The sequence below is a fragment of the Astatotilapia calliptera genome, chromosome 7 (genome assembly GCF_964374335.1).
Source record: "Astatotilapia calliptera chromosome 7, fAstCal68.1, whole genome shotgun sequence".
Taxonomy (NCBI): domain Eukaryota; kingdom Metazoa; phylum Chordata; class Actinopteri; order Cichliformes; family Cichlidae; genus Astatotilapia; species Astatotilapia calliptera.
In genome coordinates, this window is record NC_137428.1 from 33893881 (window position 1) to 33908745 (window position 14865).

The 14865-nt window shown below is 40.1% G+C and overlaps 1 protein-coding gene across 1 annotated transcript in view; it reads right to left on the reverse strand.

The window, feature by feature from the left end:
- Positions 1-1290: 1290 nt before the first annotated feature.
- igsf9a (immunoglobulin superfamily, member 9a) overlaps positions 1291-14865 on the reverse strand; it is a 63607-nt gene continuing 50032 nt past the window's right edge. The window contains exons 10-21 of the mRNA XM_026174326.2: positions 14569-14709; positions 13972-14088; positions 12065-12215; positions 11701-11812; positions 9975-10165; positions 7624-7841; positions 7181-7265; positions 6292-6462; positions 5866-5902; positions 3327-5555; positions 2529-2602; positions 1291-1776 (exon numbers count right to left, since the gene is read on the reverse strand). Coding sequence (XP_026030111.2) covers positions 1613-1776; positions 2529-2602; positions 3327-5555; positions 5866-5902; positions 6292-6462; positions 7181-7265; positions 7624-7841; positions 9975-10165; positions 11701-11812; positions 12065-12215; positions 13972-14088; positions 14569-14709 — 3690 coding nt within the window. The 3' untranslated portion in view covers positions 1291-1612. The remainder of the gene's footprint in view (positions 1777-2528; positions 2603-3326; positions 5556-5865; positions 5903-6291; positions 6463-7180; positions 7266-7623; positions 7842-9974; positions 10166-11700; positions 11813-12064; positions 12216-13971; positions 14089-14568; positions 14710-14865) is intronic.

A 14865-nucleotide genomic window follows, 5' to 3' on the forward strand; every position in this document is an offset into this window, starting at 1 on the left:
ATTTCTTTCAGTATCTGGATTTCAGTGTTGTTCTTCTTCTCTATGCTCTGCAGCATCCTTTAGCTTACCCACCACACGGCTAAAAATGTCTCTGGGCATAATGGTCACCAGCGGTGCAAATGTGTGAGTCAGTGTAGAAGAGAGTCTAAACTTAAACAAAAAGCAACATGCAGTGGGAACGGGGGAAAAAGACCTTCATACAACAGAATTTGCAGTCCTACAGCTCAGAAGTATGACTAGTATCCACTGATAAAAGCACAATATCCAAAAAGAGTTTGGCTTAAATAATAAAACTTTGGCTTGAATAAAACTTCATGTGTTTTAGTGCTTTTCAGACTTACATTACACCAGTCTGATCTCTTGCAACTTTTAAGAAAAATACAACTTTCTCACGACTTCATACTCTTAATTAAACCTTCTTTTCTTACTTATTAAAAACTACAATCACCGTGTAATAAGAACCGCATAAAGCACTGCACAATTTTAGTTTCCTTCTATAAAGGTAAATTATAATGATCTCTGAGTTTTTGTTTTGGATTTTGGTTTTTCGACATTGAAAACATAGAAGTGCGTTTTGCACCATGGTATTAATATACTATTTGACTGGATGTGTGAAAATACACTCTGACAAGCAAAGCATTTAACTGGGGCCACTTTTCAGCAGCACTCTTATCTCCCAAGTGTTTTTTACGCACGTGTTGCTAGGAGGAAAAAAAGCATTGATTAGTCAGAGCTGACCCTTGCCAAATTAGGCAACACAATTTAATAAGGCTAATTTCCCTTTATGACCATAAAAAAATAAACAAGAAGAAATATGATCTTAGCTAACATGACCCTCTTCAATTGCTGAACATAATTAATGGTCTTGCTGCACTGAACAAGGAGACAGCATGGTGAGGAAGCCTTTCATTACACTGAGTAGATGTTGGGATTCTAAAAAAAAAAAAAGTTCAATCTCTGCTGGGAAATTATACTTCTAGAAAGATGGTTACACAAATTGTGCAACAGTGCAGCTGAATGACCTTCTGTATTTTAGTCATCTTCATTATTGGATGACATTTCATTAACATATCTGCTGTTAAACTCAAAGATGATAGATAATATTGAAAGCTCTATCCCAGCATAGACCAGTAACTTGATAATGACTGTGATCGTTTTGTCTTTTGTTTGGTTACTGAGTCATCCCTGGATGATGAATGCATATCAAAGTGCACAAGAAAACACGGTGACCAGATTTGATATTCGCAGATTGGCAGACAGTCTCAAAAGAAAATGTCGAAAGCATGATAGTTATGGGTCACAAAGGGAAACAAAGTTTAAAAGCATTGCATAAAGACAGAGATGGTTTTATGCCTCTACTACTTTTACTGGGACCTACATGTGTTGAAAATTATTCTTTTCAGTTGAGCTTAGCAAAGAGAATAGTCTAGTAAAAAAGGCAGTTCTGTACTGGCCTCGCTCTGTTTTTTCCCTTTTTTTTTTTGATTGAAAGGGGAACTAAAATTGATCACACAAAGGCTCATATTCTGCCGCATGCACTTTTTTGTCGACATTGATGCGAGTCAGTAAGTGAAAGGACACACCAGGTGAGACGAGCCAAAGGCTGGCAGTGTCAGAACAGCACAGTGTCTGGTTCTAGCTCAGCAGAGCAGCTGCTTTGATGCTCTGGGAGCCGAGAAATCTGACTGCAATTTTTCAGTGCCTTAGTGGAGCGCTGCATGCTGGGTAGGCTGCGGCACGGATCAGGCTTCAGCAGATTCAACGAAGGAAACAGGCCTGTAGGTAAAAAGAAACTTGTGAAATTATGGTATCTGTGACTTTCCTGATATTTTACAGCAGATTTCACTTCATTAAAATTGTGCACCCTGTAGGCTTTTGTCCCTTATATCTTAAACACCCAAAGATGTGAAACCCTCATAGGCTACAGGTTGGAAATTAAATATTGGCTTCTGACAGCAGGTTAACTTTCAAGTCAATTCACTGGAGCTAAATAGTGAAAACATCTGAAGTTTCTCTTAATTTGTGCTTGCAATATGTAGTCACAAACATCCCCAGATCAAATATGAGTTTGCTAAGTATTCCATATAAAGAATAATTAATGTAATATAATAATTAATTCAAGCTAAAATACATGCATCTTGTTAGCATCTTGCACCTGTGTGTGCTGGATCCGAGATATATGCACATTCAAGAGTCATTAGAACAAGTGATTGTCATTTGTATTTTTAGTTCAGTTATACAGCTCACAGTCTGAAATGCTGGAGAGCTAATGTTCCATTGTCGTTACACATTTAAACAGAAACAATTTGCATAATGTCTCTGCCCTTATTCAGTGTCCCCATCCATGAGGAGTATTACATTCCCACAGGTTAAATGGTGTGGATTTTTCTATTGATTTGAGGATCATAAACCACACAACAATCACATAAATTGCTCAGTGAGTTTCAGCAGATTTATACAGCTTTCCACCTTGTCTGTACCCAAGCATAAGCCATATAAGAATATAACAAGAATATAAAAATGCTTACTGTGAACGTCAGCAGGTTGTGAGCAGAAATCAGTAGCATCCCACTCGTAGTTCTCATCGACAGAGACCTTTCTCCTAGAGAGGCCATAAAACAAGGCATGTTTAATGCACGCTCACACACACTCATGACTGTCTACAAATGAAAAAGTACTATGAGCCACACTTTGAGTTCTCCCAGCAAAGAATAAACTATTTCATGTTTTTTGCTTCATAGTTTGTCAGACGGAGCAGAATGCTGAAGGTGTGCTTGCAAATATTCAGAAATCTTTAATATTATCATCATTTTTTTAAACAGTTATTAAATGCTTTCCTGTAGAACAAAGAAACTCTATAATCTCCATCTCATTCTCAGTTATGAAATATATTTTGCTTTATGCAATATATCAGTGTTTGATGTTGATTTTGATTCAAATGGATTAAATTATTTTGATGTTGTTCACACTGTATTCCAAAAAATAACAACACACAAACATCATCAAATGCTCTTCTATCTTGATAGAGTTTATACAAAAATGCAGGATTAAATTCCTTTTTTTAAAAACTTCTTTTTAACTTTTTGATATGTTTTAAAGAATAACCTTGCTCTAAAGTTTGGTTTTCTAAAATTGGGTATACAGCATATTACTGTAATCTGAAAACACAATGTGCAATGTTTCTTTCTATAATTACATTAAATTGCATATTAGGCTAACCTTGAAAGCCTTGTATTTACCATACAGGGTTTATTCAAGTTGAAAATGTAATCCCACACATTTTGTTCTATACAACATAATTTCCGTTATTCATTATGGCTTAATACCTTTGGCTTGGTTCCATTTTGTTATTTTGTATGTCCTGGGTGTTCCCCTGGGTGTCCTCTATAGTCTCAGGTGAGCTTATGAGTGTTGGAGAAAGGTTACACATGGAAAGGCGCCCATTACTGGGCTCCATGCTTCCTAGGCCACTGCTGGCATAACTGCTGTAGCTGCTGCCAGACTCTGGCACTCCATTGTAGCCTCCTGCCTCCAATTCCAGTACCTCGTGAGCATCGGTGTTGGGCAGTAAGCATATAGCGGCTCCTTTCACGGCCTCCAAATAACCTCCCTCCTGTTCCATGTCCTCCTGGTATTCCCCTGGCATTGTGGCAGCACTGGGTACAAGACAGGTCTCTCTTCTTGGTTCGTAATGACAAGGCACTTTAGGATTTATTGTGGGCCTTTCTGGATGGTTCATTGAAAATAGAGGGTCAGCAGCAGCAGGAGTTAAATAGGTGGCATATTTGGTATCTGCATGATCATTTGGAGGAGAGCTGGAAATCTTCCTAGGAGGAGCACTTTGAGGTTTCCAGAACAGCGAGTCTGGAGGACAAGATGATGGAGCAGAGCAGTTTTCTTGGCTAAGAGAGTCTATCCATGCATCAGGAGTCAGGAAATTGCTTTCCTTCCGTCTTCTCAAGTCTAGACTCTGACTTCGCTGCTTAGAGAGTGATATTTTAGAGCCTTGGCTCGCAGCTTTCCACATGTGTGGTTCTAAAGGTTGCGAAGAATCTGGGACCCTGAATATATCATCCACAGAAACAGGGCCACGGCAGTTCAAGCTTGTGCTCCTCCTCATATCATGATGCCGACCTCTGCGGGTCAGTGTGTGCCCTTGTACATGAGATGCAATTCGTTGGTGCAACATTGGCTTTGCAGGCCGCACATGACACATCTCAAAGTGTGGCTCATCTACACTCATCTCAACACACAAATCTTCACCAGTGGGTTTGGGGAGCACTACCTCCACATTTGAAGAGCCTGGCAACGCATCAAGAGCTGAATTAGATCTTTCAGTGTATTTATTGCTGTAGAAAGACAATGTTGAAAGGCTGCCATGACTAAGATTGTTCTGTCTCTGTGCCTCAGAACATGAATCATTTGTTTGCATATCTAGGCCTGTGGATTGTGGTGAATCATTATAGCTTTCTGGTGCTGCCCCTGCTCTTTCATGTCTCTGGTGCTCTAGGGAAAGATGTGGGAGAGTTAATCTGGCTTTCGAAAAACTGCCTGCCTCCGCAGATTGAAAGGAAGTCTGTTTGGGCAAAAACGGAGAAGAATGACGATTGCTGGACTTTAAATATGAGGGAGCTGCAGCTGATGATGCGTTGAGATGGGTCCTGGATTGAATCAAAGTGGGTGGAGAAACAAGAGGATGCGTTTCCCAGTAGGAAGAAGATGATGATAAAAAGCTTGGTGAGAAACAACGGTTCTCCTTGCTGGCTAGGGAGTATCTGTGTGGCAAGGTGCTGCTCTTGTATTCCCATAAAAGCTCATTGCCACCATCCTCCCTCCTCTTTAAGTCTGACTGCTCGTGCTTTGTGGAGTTTCTTTCTAACGTGTACCACTGCAGCTCCCTCTCTAGTTCCTCCCTCTCCTGAGCCAGCTTCAGGCAGCGGTGCAGGTTCCCCCTTTCCCTCTCATGTTCCATTTGGAGCACCAGAGCGCTTGCAGTTGTAGATGGCTGACCAAGGCCAGCTCGGATATGTGGAAGCACTGGAAATACGGGAGTCATTTCTCTGTCGTGATGATGAATAGTGGCCAAACTACTGTCAGAGCACAAGCTGCTGAGTTCAGGAAAGCCATCATAACTTGACTTCTTGCAAGGCGGGAGATCAACAGAAAGCACAAATGGACGCTCTTTCCTGTCTTCCTTCTCCGAGTGCAGTGACACAGACCTTCGAACTTTAGAGTGTTGGTCATACCTTACACTTTTCTTGCTGTGAACACTCAGAGTCTCAGTGTCATACGGTGGGAGTGTGAATCGCCCATCTGGACCTCTAGAGATCATCTCAATTGAAGGAGAAATTAGAGATGTTGTTTTAGTGAGGCTGTCTCTGCTGTACTTGGACATAAGATGCTTCCTCCGATTATTATTCTCAGTGCTAAATGAGGAACAGTCTGTCTGCAAAGAAGAGGAGGTGGTGGTAGAGGAAGATGTGGGATAGTGGGAGCTGGCTGGAAGCAGGCTTTTCTTCAGCACACTGTCTGGAGTGCTGGTGCCTGAAGTCTTTCTGTGAGGGAGAGAGAGAAAAAGAGGGAAAGGGAGGGGTGACAGAAGAAAATTGTAAGAAAAACTGGAGGTGTGAGGGGAAGAGAAATAGAGGCAGAGAAAATAAGACTGAGCAAAAGTGAAAGAGGGGGCGGGAGAAATATATAGAGAGAGACCAAAACAGCAGCAGCAGCAGCAGCAGAGGATGAGGAAGGAAACAAAGATATGCAATAGAAAATAACTGAAGTGCTGGCATTTTCAGCACACTTAAAGGAAGGCAGAGGGAAAGGTGAATGGGAGGTATTATAATGAAATGATAAAGGGGTACTTACATTGATGGGGAGCATTTATAGATGGCAGTTGGGGGCTCTGAAAGGAAGGGAGAGGGGCAAGATGGTATCTGACTCAGTAGGATACAACCACACTGACCAAGACGTAAAAACATAATCAACCGTAATAAGAGCCCATTATAGGTCCCGAGGCACCCAGGCTTGTCCAAAAAGTTAATTACACTTACATTTATCAGCCACTAATGAGAAATTACCCTAATTAGCAAGTAATGTAAATGACATCAATAACTTTTACAAGTGAATGGACGAAGGGGGTGGACAAGAGGAGCGCCAAATCCATGCAGTGGGCCATGATTTATATAATGGATTGAAAGTGCTTTCAATATTTTATTGAATAAATGATTATATTCATGATGCAGTTCATCAAAGTGAGTGTCTGCTGTGTCTCTGGAGTGAGGAGCATTTTACCATCGCTCTTCTTTCTGCAGCGCTGGTTCCTCTTGCGGTTGATGATGCAGGCGGACCCCAGCAGCAAGACCAGGGCCAACAACATGAAGCCGACCCCACCCAGGACACCGGCCAGTAACGACTCTGGGACGAACTCCAGGAGCCGGGAAGTGGACGGGTAAATCTCCATACCTGTGACATGATATAGATATATATGTATATATGCATATATATATATGTGTGTGTGTGTGTGTGTGTGTGTAGATGGAGAGAGAAGGATATAGATGGATAGAACTATAGGATTACCTAAATATATACTTGATTAAAGGGGAAAGCACAAACTTGAGAACAATAGCAACAACAGAATAATACTAAAACAATGAATTTACATTCTACATGATTAAAAGGTTTTTAGGTAGATTTAATCTCCAGTCTACATCCCTGATAATAATAATGTTCATCAAATCAGCAACTTAATTATTTTGCATAACTTAATCTGTCAGATGTAAAACTGAGATTATCAGCAGAGCTGTGTTAATCAACAGGATATTGTTTTGGTGCTGATGGTCCTACACCATTAGGGGTTGCAGATTTCTGTTTAATATCTCTGTACTCTAGCTAATGTAACATTCATGCCATATTCACATAATAATAAGAAAAGTGCAAATTCAATCACTAACTCTTTTGAGAAGTTATTAGTGGAGCCATTTCAATCATTCAGGCTTCTAATGGACAGCTTTCCCTGAGGCCCTGCTCTAATTTTAGTCTAACGCTGGGAACAGAGGGATGGGATAAGAAATATAGAAAGAGGGGGGAAAGAGTTAGGACAAGGAGACTGAGGAAGTAGAATGGGTTCAAACAGAAGGTGGGGAACAAATGTGAAGTGAGCAAGGTTGCTCACCAAACCTACCTGCAGTGGAGACATTGACTGATGGACTGGGCTCGCTCAGCAAGTCCCCACGTCGAGATAGAAGTCGCAGCTCGTACACACAGTCCTGAGACCAGCATCCGCACACACACAAACACACACACACAGTGGGGAGGACAGAGGATGAAACCACACTTTGTCAACACCGGATTGTGCTTGCAATGCTAATGACGTTCATTTGAATTCATGTAGGCCTATACAGGAGAGAAAGAGGAAGGATGAAACAGACTGGAGGAGAAAAAAAAAAAGGCAACGCATGCAGATTGAAATATGACAGAAAAGTGATGACTGCCATGAAGTGTGTATAATTGAGAGTCTGAAAAAGTAAAACCACGGAAGGAAAGCTTAGATAAAAATCTCAAAGGCATTCAACAGGGAGCATGGACTGATTAGTCTCGCAGGGAGCAGCGTGTCTGGCGTGTTACCTTGTGCAGACCCGGAACCACTATCTCGCTACTGTTGGCACTGATGTCCTCGTCCAAATTAAACCACTCCCCTTGCTCGGTGCGGGATTGGAGAACAAAGCCAGTGACGGGAGGGTGCTGTGCTTCAGAAAGGGACCATTGCAGAACAACACCTGCTGAACTCCGATTAGCTGACAGCAATGCAGGGGGCTTTAGTTTATTTTTCCTTGGTGGAGGATCTGATGCAGAGAGAATGAGAAAGAGCTTCAGTCGATCAGCTTGATATGTTCTGGCGGAAAAATTAAATTACACCAGAGGAAATTGCTACAGCCACTGATGCTCAATCTTCAGAATGTGAGGGGAATAAGAGAGAGGTTGACATTAGTCTTTTGCAGTGTACCAAACAAGAAACACATAGTCATCTTTATGCAGTTTGGTAAATTCAAGACTTTTTGATAAAACATATCCATCCATCCAATTTTATCTATCTAATTCCTAACTGAAACCACTGATATAGCATGCTTACTCCTTATTTTCAGGATTATCATATTATTATAATTAACTGCTGCCATGAATGTTTAACAAAGACAAACTAACGTGATCAGGTTGTTTGTTTCCCCTGAGTCTAGCCTTTATTTTATTTTTTTTGGCTCCCAACATAAATATCTTAAAAAATAAAAATCTAAATGTTATCTTTTTACTTCCTATCCAATGGATTTCACCTTCAAATTAATTTCCATGATCTCTCAGATGTCTCACAGATATATTTTCTCTGACTGGAATGAAAAAAATGTTTCTAGCAAGGAAAAGAAAAATCTGCATTTAACAACATTTCCACAGACTGCAACAGCCACAACTCCAGCCTTCACGAGTCTGAGGCAGAGGACTAAACGGATTTTAATGTACTATCCATTCATCTATGAAGAAAAGAGTAGTGCCACTGGGTGTATAAACATTGCATTTTAATGTTGGTTTTTGCCCTAAGCTAAATTTTGATAATTTTTTGATGACACCAGAGAGCTGTAAATCACACAAAATACCTTTGAACATATGGGCCCAATGCTGGAAAAAAAAAAAAGTTAAACATGAAAAAGAGTGACAGGCATGCTGGCAGCTCTCTCTATTTATACTGCTCTGACAGTGCTTACATGCTAAGCTTTATATATGTTTTTATCTCCGTTTAGTGTCTTAGCATTATTTAGCGCAAGCTAATGGGGATATCGCTAGTTTAAAGTAAAAAAAACAACTTTATATTAGACAAAGATCACTTGAGTGAATACAAAATGTAATTTAAAAAAAAAGCTATCCAAACCTATGTGAAAAAGTAACCTATGAACAATGATCTGAAACACACCAGCAAGTCCACCTCTGAATTGTTCAAACAGACAAAACAAAGGTGAGCTAGTCAAAGTTTGGAATTAAATTCAAATGAGATGGTTTTGCATGACCTAAATCGGGCCTTTAATGCTTGAAAACCCTCTAGCGTGCCTGAATTAAAACAATTCTACAAAGAAGAGTGGGCCAAAATTGCTCCCCAGCGATAAGAAGGTTATTAGATTTAGGGCCAACTTTTTTTCCCACACACAGGCACAGGTAGGTTTGCTTATTACCCCCTTAATAAATTATATCATCATTTAAAAACTGCATATATTATTCATTTAGTTGACCTTGTCTAACATTAATTTTTTTTTATTTGAAACGTGTAGCAAACATAAAAAAGAAAAATAAGAAATCGTGAAGAGAGGAAATCCTGTTTCACTGCACTGTATTTTGTTTCCAGTTTGTGTCACTACAGGAATGCTTAAATGGGATCAAAGAATGCTATAAGAGTTGCAATGAGTGTGCAGACCTTTTGTTTTATCTGTTTATTTGGCATTTTAAGTCTGTATTTAAAAGTAGCAATAGTGAGATAAGAAACAACACATGTATGCGAACCAGTTAATCAATTTTTGGACCGAGCCTGAAATGTGAAAGACGTGAAAGATGAGATAAACCCATTAGGCACCGAAAATCATGACTGAAAATGATGTTTAGGTTTGTGCTGGGGAATAGACCAACTGATGAAATAACTTACAGACTTCTTCAGTCACAAAGTTAGTTGTACTGCAAGAACATTATTATTGTCACTGAGAGCTGACTCGTGTATTTATCACACAACAGCTAAAGTTTGCTTTTGGCCTTTGGGCAGAATTAACCTTAATTAGCTGCAGCTGAGAGTGAGGAGGAATACAAACATCTGATAATAGATGTGTTAGCTTTGGAGCTTTGGAGTGAATCAGACAGCAAATCTCCATTTTGTGCCAAAATAAGATCATCCTTTGAAATTGCAGCTCCGTAGACAGATTTAGATAAAACCAGGGGATGATACTGACCCAAAGTCCGTGTAGTGGCGATGTCACTGAAGGGGCCAGTTCCCATTTTATTCTGAGACAGGATACTGAACTGGTAGTCGGTGGAAGGAGACAGGCCTGTCACCTGCAGCCTAGTGCCAGAGGAGGGGGGCACAGGCACAGAGAACCAGTCCTGCTTCCCATCATCATCACTTGCTGAAATCTTTTTCACCCTGCAGAGGAGGCGAGACAAAGAGAAAAGGAGTGAGAACAAAAGAGGAGCAGGGAATTCTGGGAGTGTGATTTTATGAAACATGACAGAAAAGTAGGTTTCATTAAACATTCATATTCGTCATCAGCTCCAGAATGTGTGGCAGAGACGGCACTGATGTATCCTGTGAAATTGCACAGAGAGCTTGCAACTCCAATTATAGTGATTTTCATGTTTCTACCAGAGCTGAGGTTCTACACGTCTTTTCTCTACAGAGAAAATTACCTGACCTTAAGGCTAAAAAATACCCTATTCACCTATTCAAAAACAGCAGAAGAAATATTAATACCAGTTTCAGAAAAGCAGGTTTTTTGTTTTTTTTAAATGATGACTTGGACTCCATCAGTGCTACTGGTAACATTAACATGGTTAAGCTGACTTTCTCTTTTGATATTCAAGTGTACAAAGAATTCAGTGCAGAGACCTTATTTTACTGTGTTCTGCAACAAGCAAATCACTTTTATTAGGAAAATTACAAGAGCAGAGACTTGTTTCATTTTCAAGAGGAATAAAAAGCTGCCCAAAGAGCTATAACACATGTGCATGATTTTTAACATTTCTTCTGCTAGACGCAACAAAGTGCAACAAGAACATGTTTTTTTTTTTAAATCATTTGTGAACATAACTGAAACGTATGGTGATTAAAGTTTCAATAGGTATAACTTTCACATTATACCCAAATATCCTTATATGCTGAACTTCTTATAGTAAGACGATCATCCTCTTGCTTTTCTCACTGTAGTATTTTCATTTAACCTGTGGTCACGGCAACACATGCTGTGACCACAGGCTATCAAAGGAAGCTGCAGCCAAGACTCGGGAGGTTGTTTATCCTTCATGGCTGATCTATTTTAGTATTTTTGAAGTCGTTTAGATTTATTTATGTGCTCCTTACTGTAGCACTGACCCAGTTCCCTCTCAAGGATTAAGACAGCTCATCTCATGTTCATCTGATGTAGCACTCTCAGGTTACAGTGTGGTCTTTGAAGAACTTTTGTGTATCTCTGTACTAGTATTCTCTGACATAAAAAATACATAGTGATCTAAATATAGTTTATTATTTATTTCTTGAAATTAATTAGAAAATATACACTTCGTGTTCATGCTAAACTTTATTTTTAACAGTGCACACATAATTCTGGTTGTTTTTGACCAAGTTCCACCAATTTAAGATTCCTTTTATTCTCTCCACCACACCACAAGCATATCTAAAACAAAATCCATTCATCTATGATTCATCAGAACAAAAGTGCTGATTCACAGGAAAAGAAAGTAGGCAGATTATCCTCTCTTTTGTCAGTAACCTTGTATTGTAGCTAGCATGGCCACTGCATTATAAAGTAATGCTCTGTAGCAGCGTTTTTTTTTATTGAAGCTGCCAACAAGTGATAACAGATAAATGAACTCCTCATTCGGGAGATCAATAGAGTGATACCACTGCTGTCGATGGCTGCCATGGTTACTGCCCGAAAAGAAAGTGGGTGGCTTTACACCCACCAAACTGAAAATGTCTGTGCTGATCCTCCATCAAAGCCTGCCTCCCAGGATATGTTGGCCTGCTTCACCCCTGGAGACACGGACAGAGAGGTAGCCGCATGGGGACTGGTTCCTGTAATGGAGGGAATGGAGAGGTGTTGATGGAAATCGGCCAGCACTTCAACTACCTGGAGTTTAGAGGCCATCTCTCTCTGTACCACATTTATCCATCGGAGGCGGAGTGGAGGCACAGGCATCTGGCCTGTGCTGGGTGTAATAAAGGTTTACACAGGTATACAGAAAATAATTTGGGAAAGTAAAAACTAAAAATGTGCACAGCTCATGTAATCACTGTGTGGTTATGGTATTGTTAGACAGGACTCACCCAGAACAAATACGTGTGTACTGGTCTTTACTGAGGCTACACGATTAGAAGCGTTGCACTCCCACACCCCCTGGTGGTCCTTGGTCAAAGGCTGCAGCAGCAAAGAACCATCCGGTTCTACGGAGTAGGAAACGCTACGAGCCAGGCCGACCTATCAAAAACACCAAACCATTCACATGTGGAAGAAAACTCTCTGCGTTGGCATAATCAGATGTACCTATAGCATGAATGAAACATCTTATAACTTTCACAAATAGCTGGGACATATTAGGACAAACAAATTACAAATCAAACACAAGTCAAGAGTTAATTTAACTTGTGCAATTTAATATGCATTGCTGACCAGACATATTGGGAAATATATTTATTGATAAGCTTATTGATTGATTGATTGATTGATTTTGTTTGGGCTCCATTGAAAAATTGAATGTAGTCCTCTAGGTTTGAAAAGCTAATGCAGAACTGCCTTAAACCTGCAATTCTTCTAATAGCCACTGGGGGCCCTGTTTGTGAAAAGAGGTCTGATTGTACACCAATGACTGTAGAAACATCACATGATTCATTTATGATACTGTTGTTGTGTCCATTGAAGAGGTATTGTGGAGAGCCTTCAAACCCTGCAAACATGTTGCACCCCAACTCAACATGGACAATGCTGTGTATGCCGATTGTTTGATAAGTGGGCTAGAATAGCAAACAGAGCCACAACAGAGACCAGGAATGGAACAAATGTCCAATTCACAGTGTCTGGTTTTCAAAAATTATGGCAGTAGCCAAAATGGTTAAGTGAAAACTTCAAATATCTGCTGGGTGAGTGTACTAAGGTTATACCCACATTATATACAGTCTACTGTCTATACTCCAAGTGACTGGATTTGAGATGTAATGACAAAGGATGTTAAACAGCAGATTTCTGCTAAATTTGAGTCGTAAAGTTTACAGCATGCATAGCAATTTTGTTATACAACCATCCGATTTTTGCCCTTATTTCTGTGAGTGTGGATATAAAGTCCTTTTTTAAATTGAAAAGTAGGCAATTTCATAATAAAAAGTGGTGATAAAGTTGCTCTTTCAACTGCTGACTGGTCTCAATCTCTCGCAAGGAAAGACACTGATGCACTGATTTTGCTTCTGGCTGCACTCATCATCATTTCGTCTAGTTACTTCTTAGACTAGTCAAATGGCAGCAAGATCATCTCTTATTTCTGTAATGCGACTTATTTTCAAGTGAACTGGAAAATCTGCGTAGGATATTATTATACAGGAGATGAGCTCAAATCCTTTAGATAACTAAGAAGATGGCATGTTAAGTGCCTACAGCACAACACATCATAGAGCTGTACAGCACTGTTTGCATCCATCCACACCTCCTTTATCCATGTTCTTAGATGAGGAGGAGGAGGATCAACTAGAAATGAATAAATTAGACCTCTGTCCTTTGGAAGCCTAAACAAAATTTTTGCCAACTGCAATCAAAACACACGCCTCCTACATGATACAGCTCCACCAGCTACTACTACCCACAAGCTAAGGTCAAGTACAGATTTATACGATGGGAGGGGTTAGGCAGTCACCCCTCAACGTGTTTTACTGGATACATTTATGTATACATCCCTAAGTGCAAGATGAGTCATCATGAGTCAAATGGATGCAGGGTGGAAGAGTGAAAAATATTGTCTTTACTCATTTAGAAAAGTACATCAGGAAAACAATAACTGGAAATGTATCTGTTTATATACACCCAGACTGCATCATATGTACTCTATGTCCTGTGCAAGCACTGACTCATGTGTCTGATTCTGATTTCTGAGTAAACAATATAAATTGAAGATCCGTGTAAGCATTTGCACTGACATGAATAAAACAGGACAGCTCGCTTTTTAAATAAACCACAGTGGGTAATTTACCTTGCTCCAGGTCACTTTAATTGTTGGGTCCACATTTCCTTGACAGGGGATAAGCAGGGTTCTACCAGCCTCCACTTTATACTGTTTCTCCGGAGTGATGCTGAATGAAGGGGGATCCTGCGAATTGCCAAAACAATATAGCTGAATTAAGGAGTCCGCAGCAATCCCAACAATGGATTTTAAGACTGGATTACTGCCGCTTTGGACAAGATTATCTTAATAACAAAAGGATTAGCCACACAATTAACTCCCCAATAGTGCCACCATTGTAGTTACTCTGAGTTGACTTCTATTAATGTCAGAGGGCTCACGTCAGAGTAAAAAGGTCAATAAAATGTCGTTTCTCTTAAAGTTTTTAATTCGCTGTGACAGATACAGTTGTGGCTAATTAAAATTATCACAATTGACAGCTCAGTCATAAGAACAGGACAGATTCGGAGGCAGATTCGATGAGCTTTTAGGTCACATCTAAACCACAAAGGCGGTATTTGTGGTGCGTGAAATGTAATCTGTCTTGCGTACATCATTACAGTGGCTTCATGTGATACACAGCATCCCTGTGGTGAGAGACCCAGGTGGCCTGGACTGCACACTAACCTGTAGAATTACACTAGTTGGTCCAGATGTGCCCATAGTGCCATAGCTGTTGTACGGAGTACACCTGTACATGCCCGCTGCATCATCGTTGACAGTTGCCATGAACAAAGAACCATCTGGTGCTAAGGTCCATCCTGGATACTGAGAGAAATGCACAATTTGTATACACCTCTCACAGTAAGAGGTTAAAAGGAACTAGCACACACAATTTTGAATAATACACCAAGTAAATGTAAAAAACATATTTTAAACAGGAAGTAGGCAGAATGCTCAAAGAGCTAAATGGCAGGAAATCCG